This window comes from Anarrhichthys ocellatus, unplaced genomic scaffold, assembly GCF_004355925.1.
Source record: "Anarrhichthys ocellatus isolate YVR2014 unplaced genomic scaffold, GSC_Weel_1.0 scaffold432, whole genome shotgun sequence".
NCBI classification, from domain to species: domain Eukaryota; kingdom Metazoa; phylum Chordata; class Actinopteri; order Perciformes; family Anarhichadidae; genus Anarrhichthys; species Anarrhichthys ocellatus.
In genome coordinates, this window is record NW_022280406.1 from 21,396 (window position 1) to 39,494 (window position 18,099).

The 18,099-nt window shown below is 43.1% G+C and overlaps 1 protein-coding gene across 1 annotated transcript in view; it reads right to left on the bottom strand.

Moving 5' to 3' along the window:
• Nucleotides 1–16,787, bottom strand: part of dlg1b (discs large MAGUK scaffold protein 1b) — a 31,535-nt gene extending 14,748 nt beyond the window's left edge. Inside the window, exons 1-11 of the mRNA XM_031879778.1 lie at nt 16,188–16,787; nt 9,047–9,100; nt 8,881–8,931; nt 8,317–8,441; nt 6,116–6,285; nt 5,877–6,013; nt 5,299–5,446; nt 2,607–2,736; nt 1,778–1,937; nt 1,055–1,377; nt 156–332 (exon numbers count right to left, since the gene is read on the bottom strand). Of these exons, the coding sequence (XP_031735638.1) occupies nt 156–332; nt 1,055–1,377; nt 1,778–1,937; nt 2,607–2,736; nt 5,299–5,446; nt 5,877–6,013; nt 6,116–6,285; nt 8,317–8,441; nt 8,881–8,931; nt 9,047–9,100; nt 16,188–16,277 (1,565 nt within the window). The 5' untranslated portion in view covers nt 16,278–16,787. The remainder of the gene's footprint in view (nt 1–155; nt 333–1,054; nt 1,378–1,777; nt 1,938–2,606; nt 2,737–5,298; nt 5,447–5,876; nt 6,014–6,115; nt 6,286–8,316; nt 8,442–8,880; nt 8,932–9,046; nt 9,101–16,187) is intronic.
• Nucleotides 16,788–18,099: the final 1,312 nt, after the last annotated feature.

The following is an 18,099-nucleotide window of genomic DNA, read 5'->3' on the forward strand; positions in this document are numbered from 1 at the left end:
GTGTGTGTGACTGTGTGACTGTACGTGTGTGTGACTGTGTGTGTGTGTGACTGTGTGTGTGTGACTGTGTGTGTGAGACTGTGTGTGTGACTGTGTGTGTGACTGTACGTGTGTGTGACTGTGTGTGTGACTGTGTGTGTGTGTGAGAGGCTGACCGTCTCTTGCTGGGGATCACCCCCACCTCCTCCAGCTCCCCCTGAGACGTCAGCTGTCTGGCCTGCCACCACTCGTCGTCGGAGGCGTTCACCACGTGCAGGATGTCCCCGAACTTAAAGTTGAGCCCCTGACTGGGCAGCCCGGAGTCTCTGGTCTTATCGTAGTCGAACAGAGCTCTGCAGAGACACGACCGAGGTCCTTAAAGGTACTTTACAGAAAAAGTGAAAGCTATACAAACATACAAACATGACATAACTAGCATCACAGGTTCCATCAGGTAAAGAGAAAGCTACACATTTAAATTCATTAAATACTGATTAATTGAAATACATTACATTACATTACAGTCACTTTTATCCAAAGCGACTTACAATTCAGAGTCTATCACATTTCTACACCGTAGGCACAACTACGGGAGCAATTTTGGGGTTAAGTGTCTTGCTCAAGGACACATCGACATGCGACTAGAGCCGGGGATTGAACCGCCGACCCTCTGATTGAAAGGTGGCCCTGCTATCCACTTAGCCACAGTCGTTCCACAATGTAATTAATTACATACAAGATTTTTGTAAAAACATTATCAATTAATTCAAGTAACTAATTAAAATGAACAAATTTTTGTCGAATAATTAAAATTGAACGTACATATAATTAAATATAAATAAATATGTTCAAATTCATAGTTTTAGCATTTTCCATTAAAGTGTTTTCACGCTGCTCGTTTAGCAAAATTAAAAAGCAGTATTTTCATTAATTCACAGATTATGATAAAGACATAAAACTAATCATGTTTTAATGTGAGAAAGACATAAATAAGATAATAAGAAAGGTGACAGGAACCGGTTCTGATCCTCCATACATCCCAGGGTGTTGAACCGGCGAGTCGTCGGCGTCTCACCTGACGTACAGAGACCTCTTCTGACTCGTCCGCAAAGACCCGGATCCAGAACTGATGCTGCTGTTCATCATCTGCTCTCTCAGGTCGTGGATCTTCGCCTCAAACCGACTGTACTCTGCACAGAAAGAGGAAGAGTTCCAGCACATGCAGGAAGTACACCGTCCTACATGTGTGTGAGTGGACATGTGACTGTAGGTTGGTGTGTCCAGGTGTGTCTCACCCTCCGGCCTGTAGTGGGCGATGATGGTCACCGTCTGCCCGGCGTTCTTCAGGGCGGCGGCCGCCTGTTCGTGGGTGGCGTTACGGAGGTCCACCCCGTTCACCTGGAGCCAGACGACAACGTTACACAAATATTACAACTTATCTCTAAATATCAGACATGTTTCAAGTTTATACAAGTGTTACCAAAGTTGGATAAATCCCCCGCTCTCCTCTCCTCTCTCTCCTCTCCTCTCCCCTCCTCTCTCTCTCTCTCTCCCTCTCTCTCTCTCTCTCTCTCTCTCTCTCTCCTTTTACTGAAGCTTTATAATGCGTTCGAGCACCGTCGGAAAGATGAATGTCAGAGTTGTTAGAGATTCTGGTGTGTGTGTGCGTGTGTGTGTCTGTGAATGTGAGTGTGTGTGAATGTGTGTGTGTGTGTTGAGTGTGTGTGTGTGTTGAGTGTGAGTGTGTGTGAGTGTGTGTGAGTGTGTGTTGAGTGTGTGTGTGTGTGTGTGCACGTACAGAGACCAGCCTGTCTCCTTTCCTCAGCTCTCCACAGAGGTCTGCTGGTCCTCCAGCGAGGATGAAGGAGATGAAGATGCCCTCTCCGTCCTCTCCGCCCACGATGTTGAAGCCCAGTCCGGTCGCTCCTCTGTGCAGCACCACCTTCCTGGGCTCCCTGCTGGACCACACAGCTGTCAATCATCCTGTCATGTGACCTCACACACACAGCTGTCAATCATCCTGTCATGTGACCTCAGACAATTAAATGTCCTAAACAAATAAAGATTATTATTATTATCAGACGACAACGTCACGTGTCACAACATCATCGTGAGAGAACTTCTCCTGCTGCAGCTCAATCTAATAATTAATATGAAGACGTTTACAGAGCGAGTGATCCCAGTGATGGTGGCGTTGTGTGTAACTGCAGGTTTCCACCAGCAGAGGGCGCCTCGCCTCTCTGCTGGTGGAAACCAACACAACAGGACATTTAAGAGCTTATTTGTTAAAACTTTATCTTTTCCTGTCACAGATAAAGCCTGTATCTGTGACAGAGAGATATCTGCAGTAAAGCTGCAGCATTAACATGCCGTCCTCCTGTATTTATATACTCAAAGGTTATTGTTTCACTGATCAAACCGGCTTTGTTACAGAACTTGTATTTAAACGTGTATTATCTGAGTTTGCTTCATCCAGGAACTCATTAAAAATATTAATAAAATATCCCCCAAAGAAATTAAAAATATCCATTACGTTTTAATAAAACATCTGAAAGTATTAGTAAATGTTTAAATAACAGAAACGTTTTAGTAAAATAGGTTTTTAGGGGTTTTGTTTCCGTGCTCACCGGGTGACGTCATCGTCTCCCAGCATGCTCTTGGGGGTCGGCGAGAAGCGTCCCGAGGAAGCCGGCGGGGGGGGGGGCTGACCCAGGAAGTTGGGGGGGCTGATATGGTTCTCCATGTGCTGAGAGTACGCTGAAACAAGAGACACAAAATAAAAGGTTACGCAACCAGAGATGCACATTTCTCATTTAAATAAAAACATAAAATGAAAATTAGTTTGATGAGCTGAAGACTTTAAAACAGAGAATCTGTGAGTGAGCGATGTTCACGTCCTCCCTCACAACACTCACTGTGAGCTGCAGAGTCCTTCATGCATCTGGTCCTTCACCTGCTCAGACCCTCACCTGCACTCACCTGTCGGGCTCCTGCTACCGTCTGATTGGACAAGACCAGGAGCCCTCGAGGGGGGTCGTAAACTAAAACTAGGGAGTGAGAAACTCGAGCTGTTTGAGCTCTCTGTGGAAACCCACGACATGGAGGGATCTAGGGAGGTTCTTTAAAATCTTTATAATTCTGATTCTGGACTTTGTGTTCCAGGCATCAAACCGTTCAGTAAACTGAACCCAGAACAGATCTACTGGTCGACCGTAACCTCAGCCACCATGTTCCTATTATAGATGAATACAATCTGTCATAATGCTATATCGATAAATATTAAACACAACGCAAGTCATTTTCTGATAAATCAATTGAGTGAAATATATGAAAAATTATTAGTAAAATATCAGAAAATTATTAGTAAAATATACACCCCAAAAAATGAAAACGAAATTGTTAAAAAATACAGGAATGTTTGTTTTTAGATAATTCAGTGAAATAAATATTCAACTTGTTGTCCAGATCATTCATCAAGGCTCTGGAACATACGGATCTCTTTGACTGTTTTGTGACATTTTACAGACGACACATCAATCAATTGAGTGGAAATGATCCCGTCTGGTTCATGACATCATCCATCATTCACTTTATCGAGCAATCTACACGTCAGCTGGTTTATGAACCCAAAATAAATTTAATCTCAATAAACTGATGGGATGGTTAACGTTAACCATCAGAGTGTAAATAAAGTTTAACGTTAACCATCAGAGTCTAAATAAAGTTTAATGTTAACCATCAGAGTGTAAATAAAGTTTAATGTTAACCATCAGAGTGTAAATAAAGTTTTAACGTTAACCATCAGAGTGTAAATAAAGTTTTAACGTTAACCACCAGAGTGTAAATAAAGTTTTAACGTTAACCATCAGAGTGTAAATAAAGTTTTAACGTTAACCATCAGAATGTAAATAAAGTTTAACGTTAACCATCAGAGTGTAAATAAAGTTTTAACGTTAACCATCAGAGTGTAAATAAAGTTTTAACGTTAACCATCAGAGTGTAAATAAAGTTTTAACGTTAACCATCAGAGTGTAAATAAAGTTTACCGTTAACCATCACAGTGTAAATAAAGTTTAATGTTAACCATCACAGTGTAAATAAAGTTTAACGTTAACCATCACAGTGTAAATAAAGTTTAATGTTAACCATCACAGTGTAAATAAAGTTTAATGTTAACCATCACAGTGTAAATAAAGTTTAACGTTAAACTTTATTTACACTCTGATGGTTAACGTTAAACTTTATTTACACTCTGATGGTTAACATTAACCATCAGAGTGTAAATAAAGTTTAACGTTAAGCATCACAGTGTAAATAAAGTTTAACGTTAACCATCAGAGTGTAAATAAAGTTTAACATTAACCATCAGAGTGTAAATAAAGTTTAACGTTAACCATCAGAGTGTAAATAAAGTTTACCGTTAACCATCAGAGTGTAAATAAAGTTTAATGTTAACCATCACAGTGTAAATAAAGTTTAATGTTAACCATCACAGTGTAAATAAAGTTTTACTGACTCAGTAGAACATGTGTTTCTGGTCTCTGATCTCTGATCATGTTTGGTTGATCAACAACCAATCAGTGTTTAAAGCAACAGTGGGAGAGCTAGTAACGTTAGCAGCACCGCTAACGGCTAACCAACAGGAGGAGAGCTAGTAACGTTAGCAGCACCGCTAACAGCTAACCAACAGGAGGAGAGCTAGTAACGTTAGCAGCACCGCTAACGGCTAACCAACGGAGGTTCACTTCAGTTACATTATGATGCCTTCAGGCTCTGCTCAGTGAACATGAGTACTGGCTGAAGGTACATTATAACGTTATCATGATGTCTTCACATGTCATCTGTAAAATGTAGTTTTGGTGATAAACTAGAATAAATCCAGTAGTTTGAAGGAGATGTTTATGAATATGAAATAGATATTAGAGATGAATTATGAATTATTTGAATTGTGTGTTTTTATGAAGTAAAAAGCACAAATTACTAAAACAAGGTAAAAGTACAACATTTAGTATTTCTGATGGTTTACTGACTTCAAAGCGTTGAAATGATTTTTGGGACGATGGTGAGAATAATATTGTGGATCCTTGTAGACCAGATCTCTAAAAGTTATATTTTGGATCCAAACTCCATTCAGAAAACAAGCGTTTTAAAAGCAGCTAGCTTGTCGTCTCACACACAGACCTGATGAAGCTTCAGACTTGTTAACAATCAGCATCATGATGCAGTTATTCCTGCATCCTTTTCTACCCGTTAAATAACCAGCCGACGTGTGGTCGATGAACCGCTGTCTGTGTATGGAATGAAACAGAAGACACTCACAGTTGGTGAGGTCGGGCGGGGGGGCGAAGCTGTCGTTCATGAAGACACTGTTGGGTTTTGCCACTTTCAAGTAGACCACGTCAGGAGTGTTTTTCAAGGCAGTGACGGCGTGTTCGTGGCTCACCTCCTCCAGGTTAGCGCTGTTCACCTGAGAGAGGAGAGAGAGGAGAGAGGAGAGGAGGGAGAGGAGGAGAGAGAGAGGAGAGGAGAGGAGGGAGAGGAGGAGAGAGAGAGAGAGAGAGGAGAGGAGAGAGAGGAGAAAGAGAGAGAGAGGAGAGAGGAGAGGAGGGAGAGGAGGAGAGAGAGGAGAAAGAGAGAGAGAGGAGAAGAGAGAGAGGAGAGGACATAGGGGACACTGTGATGGAAGTATTCACATCATCTACTGTGGTAAATACTACGCTAATACTACACTGTAGAAATACTCCACGAAGGCTTGTTGTACTACTGCTGCTACCACCACCACCACTACTACTACTACTACGACGACAGAGACAGACAGATGTCGGTGGACATGGTGGACAGAGACAGACAGACAGATGTCGGTGGACATGGTGGACAGAGACAGACGGACGTCTTACAGCCAGCAGTTTGTCTCCGATCTGCAGCCTCCCGTCTTTATGTGCAGCTCCTCCTTCGATGACCTTGGTGACGTAGATGCTGTTGTCTCCCGGGATGTGCTGGTTTCCAACTCCGCCTGCTATACTGAAGCCAAGGCCTGCAACACAGCGGGACCAGGACCAGGAGCAGGAACCAGACTGTTAAAACCATCACCGTGCCCTTTACAGTGAGATTCATACGACTTCACGTTCTCGGTCACCTTTGGGTCCTTTCACCAGTTTGATCTCCATCACTTTCTCAGAGACGGGTTTCCTCCGGCGGATGTAGAGTCGGACCAGAGAGCCGGCCTCCTTCAGGGCCTCCACGGCCCGGCTGTGGGTCACGTCCCGGACGTCCGCCTCGTTCACCCTCAGGATGACATCGTTGACCCTGAAACACAGGAAGTCACCGGTCAAAATACGACCATTGTAGGTTAAACCAAAAACAAATACGGGGCCAAGGAACGATAATCCAAATTCCACAAAAACTTGTATATTCTCTGAGATTAAAGCGGTACTGTTACTGATACTGTTTCTGTGTGTCAAGGAACCACATCTGATGACTTGTTCTGGCCTCCCTGTCCTCCATTAATGACGCCTACATGACGTTATGTTGAGTGTTGATGGAGCTGCTACAATGTTAGCTTAGCATAGCACCGATCAAACCGTTCAGAAAACGGACAAAACATGAATTCAGAGTTTTTTCTAATCTGCATCATGATGTAGTTATTGCAGCATCATTATAATCTGTTTATTGTAATTAAATCACATTAGTGTTCATACAGCTGTAATAAACCAGCCAGACTTACGTCTTCTAACACTGCACAGACGCATATGGGCGGATGGATACACAGTTTATCAAGAAATAGTTCCAGCATGTTAAACCCTTGAAGTTCTAACTCGAGCTGTGTACTTAAACACAAACTTCTCCTTTTACTCAAATGTTTCTTTTCTCCTTTTAAGTGTCATTTTTACTGAAACGTTTGAGGAGAAATGTGTCATTCTGTTTGTTAATAACGTTACATTGTTGTAAAGTGTAGGAGCGCAGCGTCGTCTCTAGTCTCAGTTTAGTGCTTTTATCTGTACGTCAGGAGGAACATCTATCCACATCTTGTTGTTCGGTCCTCGTTCCAACACGTTCCGTGCCGTTGACTCTGTGTTTTGTAGTTCTTGTGAACTGTTATTGTTTCATTCATTTCTCTTCTTCTTCTCCGTCTGTGAGCGACCGGAGCTTTCAGTCAGAAACATGAGCTTCACACACGAGGTTCATCTGTTAGAGGCAACCTGAGACATCATCTTCTTCATCATCTTCATCACCACCACCTGGGTCAGCTGCATTATGAATGAAGGAGAGAAAGGCAGCAGGGCACTGCAGGGGATTGTGGGTAATGGACACCACCTCTTAAAGGGCCGGTAGGTCGTATGATGTACTTCTACATACTCTGTGTATTACTACAGCAGGACCAAACCTGCTCTGATGCTAACTACACAATTTCATGAATGTTTGTTTCTTTATATTATTTGTATTTATCTATTTAGATTAATTCCATTCATTTATTATCATTTTGTATTTAATTTGGATTATTTATGTATTTTGTCTCCTTTGTATTGACATTATTGTTTGTATACTATTGTATATGTATGTGTATATATTAGTGCTGGGCAACGATTAAAATATTTAATCGCGATTAATCGCATGGATTTTTTGCGATTAATGTCATTGTTATGGCAAAGTTCAATAATGAATTCAAAAGTAGTGTATTGCACACTTTTATTTTAAAAGTACTGCTACATGAACAAAAGGGCAATAACATTTGGTTCAGGAGATGCAGGCAGCATGTTTTATACTTAATGTGAATATAATTCATACTTTGTTGGCATCTTATTCTGAAAACCGGATGTTCGTCTGAAGAAACCGGATGTTGTCTCACGTTAAATCTTTCCGCTAACTTTCAAAGTCCTTCGCTCGCTCCCGATCTGTGCTGTTTAAATGCGTTTACCGTGAATTACAGCATATAGGTGCACTAACATGTAAGTGTCTGCTGAGTTGACCGCAGCGATGTCCAGTAGTCTCCAGAGAGCAACAGCTGGTGCACGTAGTAACGCTGTGTATTCTAACCGGCTGCAGTTTGTCTCCACTTCTCTGTAGCATCTTTTAGCTTGTCTTGCTTTTGTTTATCTATACTTCCTCCACGGACTTTCAAAATAAAAAAATGCGTTAACGCGCTATAAAATAATTGTCGGCGTCAATTAATGAATGAATGCGTTAACGCGATAATAACGCGTTAACTTGCCAAGGACTAGTATTTATATATGTATATTATTACTATATTTGTATCATATGTCTTGTTTTTTTAGGGACTGTTCTGTCAATTAAAATAGAAAAACTCTGGTGTGTTTGAAGCTTTAAGGACCGTCTCACCTGAGCCGTCCGTCCTGTGCAGCGGCTCCTCCGGGTATGACTTTGGTGATGAAGATGCTGGGGTCTTCACCGATGTGAGGGTTGTCCGTGCCGCCCGCGATGCTGAAGCCCAGTCCAGAGTTGCCCTGGACACGTGGACCAATCACAGGAGAACAGGAGTTAACGCGGACTAAACTCCCCTTGTCCTCGCCTCCATCTGAAACATGATTCACTTCCAGCCTGCAGAGACATGTGTCCCTATCGTAGACGGGACATACAGACTCAGACGGTTGTTATTCACGCTGCACTGATCATAATCTACACTCGAAGAAGCAGAAGTGAACTAGAACAAGGATGTAGAAGAAGATGAAATAGATCTACAGTCAGCTGTGGATCACAACGAGCTCCTTCATGATGTCCTCATCTCACCAGATTCATACGCTTCAGAGACGTTTTATTATTCATATTCACAGAGAAAACAAGATTAAAAGTCAGACATTCAGGAGAAAATAATCTGATCAATTGTGTGTTTTTTTCTCATATTACCCCGACAACACTATGAAATATGATTCAGAGAGATCTTACCCTCTCCAGCGTGATCTCCTCGTACTCATAGTCAGCCTCTGTGCCGTTCACCTGAACACACACACACACACACACACACAGTATTATCAGCTCATGTAGTTAAAGTATCTTTAGTGAAAGTACACAAGTATTACCTTCTTCATGTAGTTAAAGTATCAGTACTCACATAAGGGGGCGTGTCCAGACTGTCTGTGTTGACCACCACGGGCGGAGGGTTGGCCTGAGGAGAGAAGAAGAAACATCATCATCACCACCAGAAGCTCCGCCTCCTGCAGTAACGGGCATTAAAGGACTAAAGTGTCCTCGTACGTACATGGCGGCGCTTCACACTGCAGAGGAGACACTGCTGAAGCATGAAGACAGTCAACCACCAAGAAGACCCTTCTTCTTCTAGCTTTCTAAAAAAGGTAGTAACGCTGTTTCTATCTCTAATTCGCTCAGCTAAACTCTACACGATGACAACGAGCGGCCGGATATTAACAATAATCATCAACAACGAGGATGACAGACATCTGTGGACGGACGGAGACAAACAGGTGGAGGAGGAAATAAAAACAAACAAACAAAAAAATAAAAGAAACCTGTGACGTCGGAGGGATGACGGTGGTCTCGGCTGCGATTGGTGAGACTGGGATCACGGGGATTATGGGAGAGGAGGGCGGGGGGGCTTCTGCCTGCTGAACAATAACATGGTGAGGGGGAGGAGTCAAAGGTCAGACAAAGTGCAGAGGAGGAAGAGGAGGATGGATGGGTGTGTGATGTCTCTAGGGTGTGTTTGTTTTCATCGTGCTGAGAGGTGCCGGATGGGAGGAGTTTAACACGTACAGGACGGGAGTGGTCGGCCAATCACAGGAGGACGCTCTGTTAATTGACAGATTACCCCCCCCCCCGCAAACCAACTTTTTTTGGATTCTGATGTGACAAAACTCGACCCATCTGCTGCTCTGAGGAGATTAAAGCTGTCCTGAGTGTGTGAGTGTGTGTGTGTGTGTGTTAAATCCCGGTCCCTCAGCAGGGGGCGGATGTCGTTTTTTTTTGTGTGATTGATTGAAAAGCAGCAGACATTTCAATCAGAGAGTTATTAACCCGACAGCTCGCAGTGACGTTACCACTGAAAGTTCTCTAAGGAACCCGATTGGAACAAAGGGTTCTTTGTACAAAGGACTGTTGAGCATTGGTTGAGCTCCACGACATCAGTCCTGGTCCTTTAGGGTTCCAGACGGAACCCATGGAATATGAAAGGGCTCTCAGTAGAACCCCCCTGGGTGGGTCCTAGCCAAAACCCTAGAAAGATAAAATGGTTCTCACTAGAACCTCCTGGGTGGGTTCTAGATGAAACCCATTAAATATAAATAGGTTGGGTTCTAGATGAAACCCATTAAATATAAATAGGTTGGGTTTTAGATGAAACCCATTAAATATAAATAGGTTGGGTTCTAGATGAATCCCATTAAATATAAATAGGTTCTCACTAGAACCCCCTGGGTGGGTTCCAGACGAAACCCTTGAAAGATAAAGAGGTTCTGTAGAACCTCCTGGGTGGGTTCTTCCCTTAGAAGGTTGAAGGTTTCTATCCAGAGCAATTTCATCATGAAAGGGTAGAACATCCGTAGAACCTCACCATAGGAGGTTCTACGGATGGAGCATTTTACAGATGGTTCTAGGTAGAACCCTTTATGACAGGTTCTAGGTAAAACCCTGCAAAAAGGGTTCTCCCATGAGACAAGCTGAAGAACCCTTTCAGGTTCTAGTTTAAAATATTTGACGTCTGGTTTCAGCCGTATTAATCAGATCACAAAGCAGTAAAAGCAGTAATACCACAGTGTAAAAGTACTGCATTCACAATCTGACTAAAGTAAAAGTACAAAAGGATCCGTTTCAAAGTACGAGTTCAAAGAGTAAAAGTTCTCATAATTCAGAATAATGTGTATTATATTGTTTTCAGGTTTATGGAGTTTTGTACTTAAATAATCCCAAACCCTCTGTGGTTAAAAAACAAAAGCTGAACGACTGCAATGAAGACTACAACTCCCATGATCCCACGCTGCTTCACCACGTCTGTTATTGTTTTGACTGAGACCCCTAGTGGCAGGAAAGGACATATAAACATGTACAAATGAAGAGCTCAAACGTACGAACATTTAATTTAGATTAAAGACCAATCCTATTTATTTATAGTATTTATTATCATTATTCACAAATCATTTTCTCATTTTTGATGTTTTATTTATTTAGTAAATATATATATATATATAAATATTTTTTTGTTTCTATTCAGACACTTCAAGATTTTAATGTTTGTAAATTAGTTGTTTGATAAAAAGTAAAATAAAAGAGGCGTGAGTGTGAGGCGACCCCTTTAACCCGTTGACCTCCATTACACAAGAGCAGGACGGTGGAGCTCTGGAGCGAACAGCAGCCGCTGAAATGAACTCATTGACCGGCATCGACCCAACAGCCTACTTCTGGAGCGGGGGGGCTGCTATGAGCTTAGAGCTTGTGTTAGAAGTTAAACAGCTCATAGGTCATCTCTAATATCTAATATCTATTTTATATTCATAAAATTTATATTCATCTCCTTCAAACTACTGGATTTATTCTAGTTTATCACCAAAACTACATTTTACAGATGACATGTGAACACATCATGATAACGTTATAATGTACCTTCAGCCAGTACTCATGTTCACTGAGCAGAGCCTGAAGGCATCATAGTGTAACTGAAGTGAACCTCTGTTGGTTAGCCGTTAGCAGTGCTGCTAACGTTACTAGCTCTCCTCCTGTTGGTTAGCCGTTAGCGGTGCTGCTAACGTTACTAGCTCTCCTCTGATTGGTTGTTTACAATGAAACATGATCAGAGATCAGAGACTAGAAACACATGTTCTACTGAGTCAGTACAACTTTATTTACACTCTGATGGTTAACGTTAAAACTTTATTTACACTCTGATGGTTAACGTTAAACTTTATTTACACTGTGATGGTTAACGTTAGACTTTATTTATACAGTGATGGTTAACGTTAGACTTTATTTATACAGTGATGGTTAACGTTAGACTTTATTTATACAGTGATGGTTAACGTTAGACGTTATTTACACTCTGATGGTTAACAGTAAACTGTGAGGGGTCAGTACGGATCAGTTATTAGAAGAAAAATAATCCTCGTCTCTTCTCAGCTTCTCCAACGTGACGATCTCTCGTTCATCATTAACTAAACAGATTTGGGCTTTGGATAGTTTTTCACCTTAATCTGAATCATTTAAAAGTTTGAAAGTTATTTCTAAGAAACTTATGAGCTCATCTCTGGTAAACACAAGATTTAAAGAGATTCTTTGTGGAGAAACGTAAATTTACAGATAAGTTTACGAGTTTCTATGGTCTCTCAATCAGTTAAATATGAACTATATATACTCCAGGAGCCAATAAGATGCAGCAAAACAACGATAGTATTGTATAATAAAAAGAATTCAACTGCAAAGTTCTTGCACATCTGAAAATCTCTTTGACAACAGCAGCAGATGAAAACAGATCAACACACTGCTGATCAGCTGGAGGACTAAAGAGTGTAAAAGAAAGACATCGTAAATAAAGAGGCAACAACCAATCAAGAGGGTTTGATTTAGAGAAGCTTCGTCACAGTCCCGTCTAAAAGTGGTGAACTCCTGACAGAAGTCTGGAACTCTCTCATCACACATATATTCCTTTAGGCCGTCTGTGTGTCGGCAGTGTACAGCGGGTCATTCTCTTTAACCACAAGGTCGGCGGTTCGATCCCCGGGGGGCCTTTACAGCAGCTGATGGCTGGTTAACTATCGAGGTCACGTTTCATGTATGAACTCAGACTAAATCGTGTATTTAAGCGTGTTTATAGATCTAAGATCTACGCATGCAATGTGGATTAAATGCCGATTGTAATAAAGTTTTAATATTTGTTGGTAACTTCTTGTTACGACACACTCACACCTTTGACGACGCTACGTGCTCAGACTCGTCTACTTTTTAAAAAACCAACAGGTCACACTAAAGCCGGAGAGGTCTCATGTCGAGGTACCTTGCTGAAGGAGAAAGGAACCCAGGGGATCTCCGGCCTGCTGGCCACCTTGGCGGTGCTCTTGGTCGGACTTTTCTTCACACTGTCCCGCAGGTTTAGGAAGCGACTGCGAGCTCGGCAGGACGCCGGCACGGTGCAGGCGGTGAACGTGGACAGAGACGCCTGGACCGGAGGACGACCCGTCTGCTGCTGCTGCTGCTGCCGGTGGAGCTCGATGGCGTGCTGCCGGTGGAGCGGGTGGAGGTGGGCGATGGACTCCTGCAGGTTGATGTCGATCCGCGGTGGTGGTGGTGGTGGCGGCATCTTCTCGGCGCCGTTCGTGGCCCTGGAGGGGAACTCCTGCCGGGGGAAGTGTGCGGTCATCGGCAGGCCGGTAGAGGAGGATCCACAGGAGATGAATTATGGATAGAGTCCTTGTTTTCGGGGGCTCGGCAGCAGATCCAACAAAACCTCAATCTTTGGTTCTCCAACCAGAGAAGCACAATAACTCTCCCCCTCTTTCTCCCTCTGTGACACACTCCCTCTCTGGTCTTCTCCCATTATGCTGCCAATTAATCGGCTTCAGTGAGCGAGGCACATGTCAGCGAGGGGGGGCATGAATAATCGATGTTGCCCCCGGATTCAGACACGGCGACGTGCATGTCAGCGGGGGGGGGGGGGGGGGGGGGGGGCCTGCAGCTTTAAGCCTCTGAGGATAAAAACCTGACTGAACCAACACAGAACTAAAAACACGAGCAGAATATCTTCCAAAGGTAAAAACGTGACACAATGAAACCACATGTTCTCAAAGGGTTAAGTTGACTTCAGTGGACGGACCGTGGGAGAGAGAGTCACGAGGTTCATCCTCTGGGGAGTCGGGTTGAGAACATGTAATCTATTAAACCTTCGTAGAACACTCGCTGGTTGTTTCAATAACAAGTAGAAGTTTAAGAGATTTCACAGCAAACTTTCCATTCAATTTGGAAATTTTCTTGTAAGTTTGTGACTGTTTTTTCAAACATGTATATTAAAATAAAGAGTTTTAGTTTGGATACTAACACGTATGTTTAACCTTATATTTTACTAAATTCTTAATGTTTCTGTTTTTCAATGTTTTGATTCATTTTTGTATCTTATTTAAATATCTTATTTAAATAAAGCAATTTAAGTTTTGTTTTAGCAGCATTACCCAAACATGTGAACTCATCCCGGCCTGTTGATTCAGGTGCAGTGATGGTGTTTCAGATGTATCAATGTGAATATTAAAACATTAGAATAACCCACTAACGAGTTGGGACAGATTTCCATAAGTGGATTTTCAACATTGCCCACGAAACAGCTCGGATTGTCCTACGCACCCTGAACGCCTCGTCTCCTTCCCTACGTTCACCCCAGAAGACAAACAAAGCTTCACAACGTATCGATCTCCTGTGAATATCTTTATGTTATTGAACAACAAGGAGACTCTGAGGGTGTGATGAAGAGGAAGAGGAAGAGCGACGGAACGGTGAATCTGCAGCTCCCCCTAGAGGCCACACGGGTCATCACAGCCATCAGAGACACAACCAGGTTTATTAACGGGTCAGTGAGTAAAGGCTTCTTAGATTCACTATTCCTGCTGACAGGAAGGAAACACACAGTTCATCTGAATAAATGAAATAAACAACAGCTAACTGGAGGTCAAACTGATCAAGCGGAGTAATAATCTCATCGATTACAGCAGGACAATGTCCAGAAGCTCATTCTGGGATGCTCTGAATTTCTTTAAATATGTATGTTTTTAAAGTTTCCACAAGTTTTAACAATGTTGGGAAAAAACGAGGCGCTACATGTTATAAATACTGAATTATTCACATTTCATCCTCTCCTCTCCCCCCTCTCCTCTACCCTCTCATCCCTCCCCTCCTCTCTCCCCTCCTCTCTCCTCCCTCTCCTCCTCTCCCCTCTCCCCTCCTCTCTCCTCCCTCCCCTCCTCTCCTCCTTCCCCTCCTCTATTCCCCTCTCTCCCCCCTCCCCCCCTCCTCTCTCCTCCCCTCCTCTCCTCTCCTCCTTTCCCTCCTCTACTCTCCTCTCCTCTCTCCTCTCGTCTCTGTGTTCACTTCCTGTAGTTCAGTCAGAGTGTCTCCTCCTTGTAGTCACATGACTGGTCTCAGATGAATCAATCATGACGTCATAGTTTCACACGTTAATGTTTTTACACAATCTGGTTAAAGTGAACTCTTTATTAGAGGAGACATTTATAATGAGACATGAAGAATAAAATGTTTTTATGAAAAATGATTTTTCGGCTTCTCTTTCTGACGGAAGCGTTTGTCACACATGATGTGTTCAAGGACCGTCGGCAAAGAATAAAATCTGTCTTTACAGAACCTGCCTGTGATGAACGGTGTAGTTTTATATAAAACATGCTTCTGTGGTTCAGAGTCAGACGTCCACTCTGAGACAAGTCTCTAATGTCTCTAAAGTCAGCGATGGCCGATATAGAGTCCACCGCTCTTGTTTTCGGTGTTCCTGAAGTCGTCTGAGCTCCACAAATCATCCACAGAGTCGTCCTCCACTGCAGCTCAACAAGTCACAGCTTCTCACCTGGAACACTGCAGCTTTCTGCACAAGACGTTCTGGAGTTCGCTCTGCAGCATGTTGGGAGAGACTCTTCTACAGATCAGAAGAAACATCCACAACCAGTCCTGAGTGTAACCCTACGTGTGTGTGTGTGTCTGAGGCGGGGGGTAGCGCTGCGTGTCAGGAGCCTGCAGGTTGCTAGGCAACGCCGGAGAAAGGCATGTGCTACTGCAGGGGTTCCTTTACATCTGCCCAGAGCATGATGCTGCTGTTGATGCAGGTGTCTCTCTCTCTCTCTCTCTCTCTCTCTCTCGCTCCAGATATATGTAATAAAGAACAGAAACACTACGGTGAGAGACGAGCAGAAAGATCTTCAGATCTAATAACCGGCTCACGGCTGCTGCAGCTTCACCGACTCATCGCCGTGTTTTATTACGCTCTCGTCGACAGCGGCAAACAAAACCACTTTGGATGCGAGAGATCGTGAGCGTTTCTGTTAGATCTGAACCCGATGTGAGTCATGATCCACCACATGACGCAGCAGCAGCAACTTTTCACCACATCTGCTCATCCAGCAGCCGACGGGCCGATCGATAGGTCCACAACAACAACAACAACAACAACACACAGCGGTGCACGATCACACGCAGAACATGACTCACCTCCTCCTCCCTCCTCACCTTTATGAAGACGGAGGAGGAGAGAAGAGACCTACCAGTAGGCGCCGGTGGAGCCGCTTGGTTCTCCTCAGGGTGCCCATGATGCGACGGCCCATCTTTTTAGCGTACCACACAGAGTTCAGCATGCTGCTTGTTGCTGCTGTGGAGGAGGAGGTGGTGTGTCGCCTCCTCTGCGCCTCCTCTCTATCGCTGCTGCTGCTGCAGGCTGCGGGGTGGCGGAGGTGATGCTGGCTGGAGAGCAGACGATGGGAGGGAGGGAGGGAGGGAGGAGGAGGGCTTCACTCCACCTTGTGTGTCCTCCTCCTCCTCCACTTCTTCTTCCTCCTCCTCCTCCCCCTCTTCTTCCTCTTTAGACACAAACAAGGGAAGCTGCAGAGATGGAAGGAGCTTTGTGGAGGTGCTGCTTTCAGGAGAGGAGCGACGACACACAGCGAGGTCGTCCTCCTCCTCCTCCTCCTTGAGGGTCGTTATGAGCGCCGGTCGTCAGACTCCGGGAGTCTCGACGGGAGGAGGAGTGAGAGGAGCCTCCGGGGGAGGATTAACCCGGCGGGGTGAAGGAGCATCGCAGAGCGAGACAGCGATGACTGACTGCAGCGCTGACGAGAGAGAGAGAGACAGTTTAGAGAGAGCGTCTCTCTCTCTCTCTCCGTCTCTCTCTCTCTCTCTCTCTCTCTCTCTCTCTCTCTGCAGTCTGGAGAAACCTCCTCCTCCTACTGGTTCTCTGTGGATCTGGTCCAGATGACCTCTGTCCTACTTCAGGACTCACAGTTTTGAGTCCAGGCCTGTATAAAAATGCTGAGTAATGGCGGCCGTGACGGACAGCGAGGTGACTTGTGATGAGCGGAGCGACGGAGACGACGGACGATTCAAACGAGCAGGAAAGTGAATTTGATGGTTAAAGTGATTTGAGTCTGTAGTTAAGAGTCTGGAGGCAGTGATAATCAGGTTAAACACTGTACAAAACTAAATTAAGTACTAAAGAATTGAAAACAAATATATGATTAAATAAGTGAGGAAACTATGAATATATCATTTGCAAAACAGACAATGAGCTTTTGTTTCAAACACAACTGCATTGTTCTCTAAATTTCTACATTTATTTATTTAGTTTATGTTTCTATATTTCATAATGTGTGTTTCAGAGAGGTGTCAATTCCTAAACACTGATGTTACACGTTTCGACAAAATGTCTTTTCATGCTCAAAGCTTCAAACGTCTCACATGGAGCACAACAAGGTCCTCTACTTTTATATCTTTATGAGTTATAATCCAGAGGAGGAGCGTTGATCTTCATCACTATGCAGATGACACACAACTCTATAGAACATCTTACATCATTTAAAACTGCATCTCTGACATCTAGTAGACAAACCAAAACAGAGATCAGAGTTATTACTGCTAAATGTCAGAGAGACGAACTGTATCAATAATATACTGTAGTTTTACGACATTATCTCAGTACACAAGACACTTTGTAACAAAGTCTGATGAGAGAGTTTACGATTATTAGTGGAGTAACAGAACGAACGTTAACCATCAGAGTGTAAATAAGGTTTAACATTAACCATCAGAGTGTAAATAAAGTTTAACATTAACCATCAGAGTAAATAAAGTTTAACATTAACCATCAGAGTGTAAATAAAGTTTAACATTAACCATCAGAGTGTAAATAAAGTTTAATGTTAACCATCAGAGTGTAAATAAAGTTTAACATTAACCATCAGAGTGTAAATAAAGTTGAACATTCACCATCAGAGTGTAAATAAAGTTTAACGTTAACCATCAGAGTAAATAAAGTTTAACATTAACCATCAGAGTGTAAATAAAGTTTAACATTAACCATCAGAGTGTAAATAAAGTTTAATGTTAACCATCAGAGTGTAAATAAAGTTTAACATTCACCATCAGAGTGTAAATAAAGTTTAACGTTAACCATCAGAGTGTAAA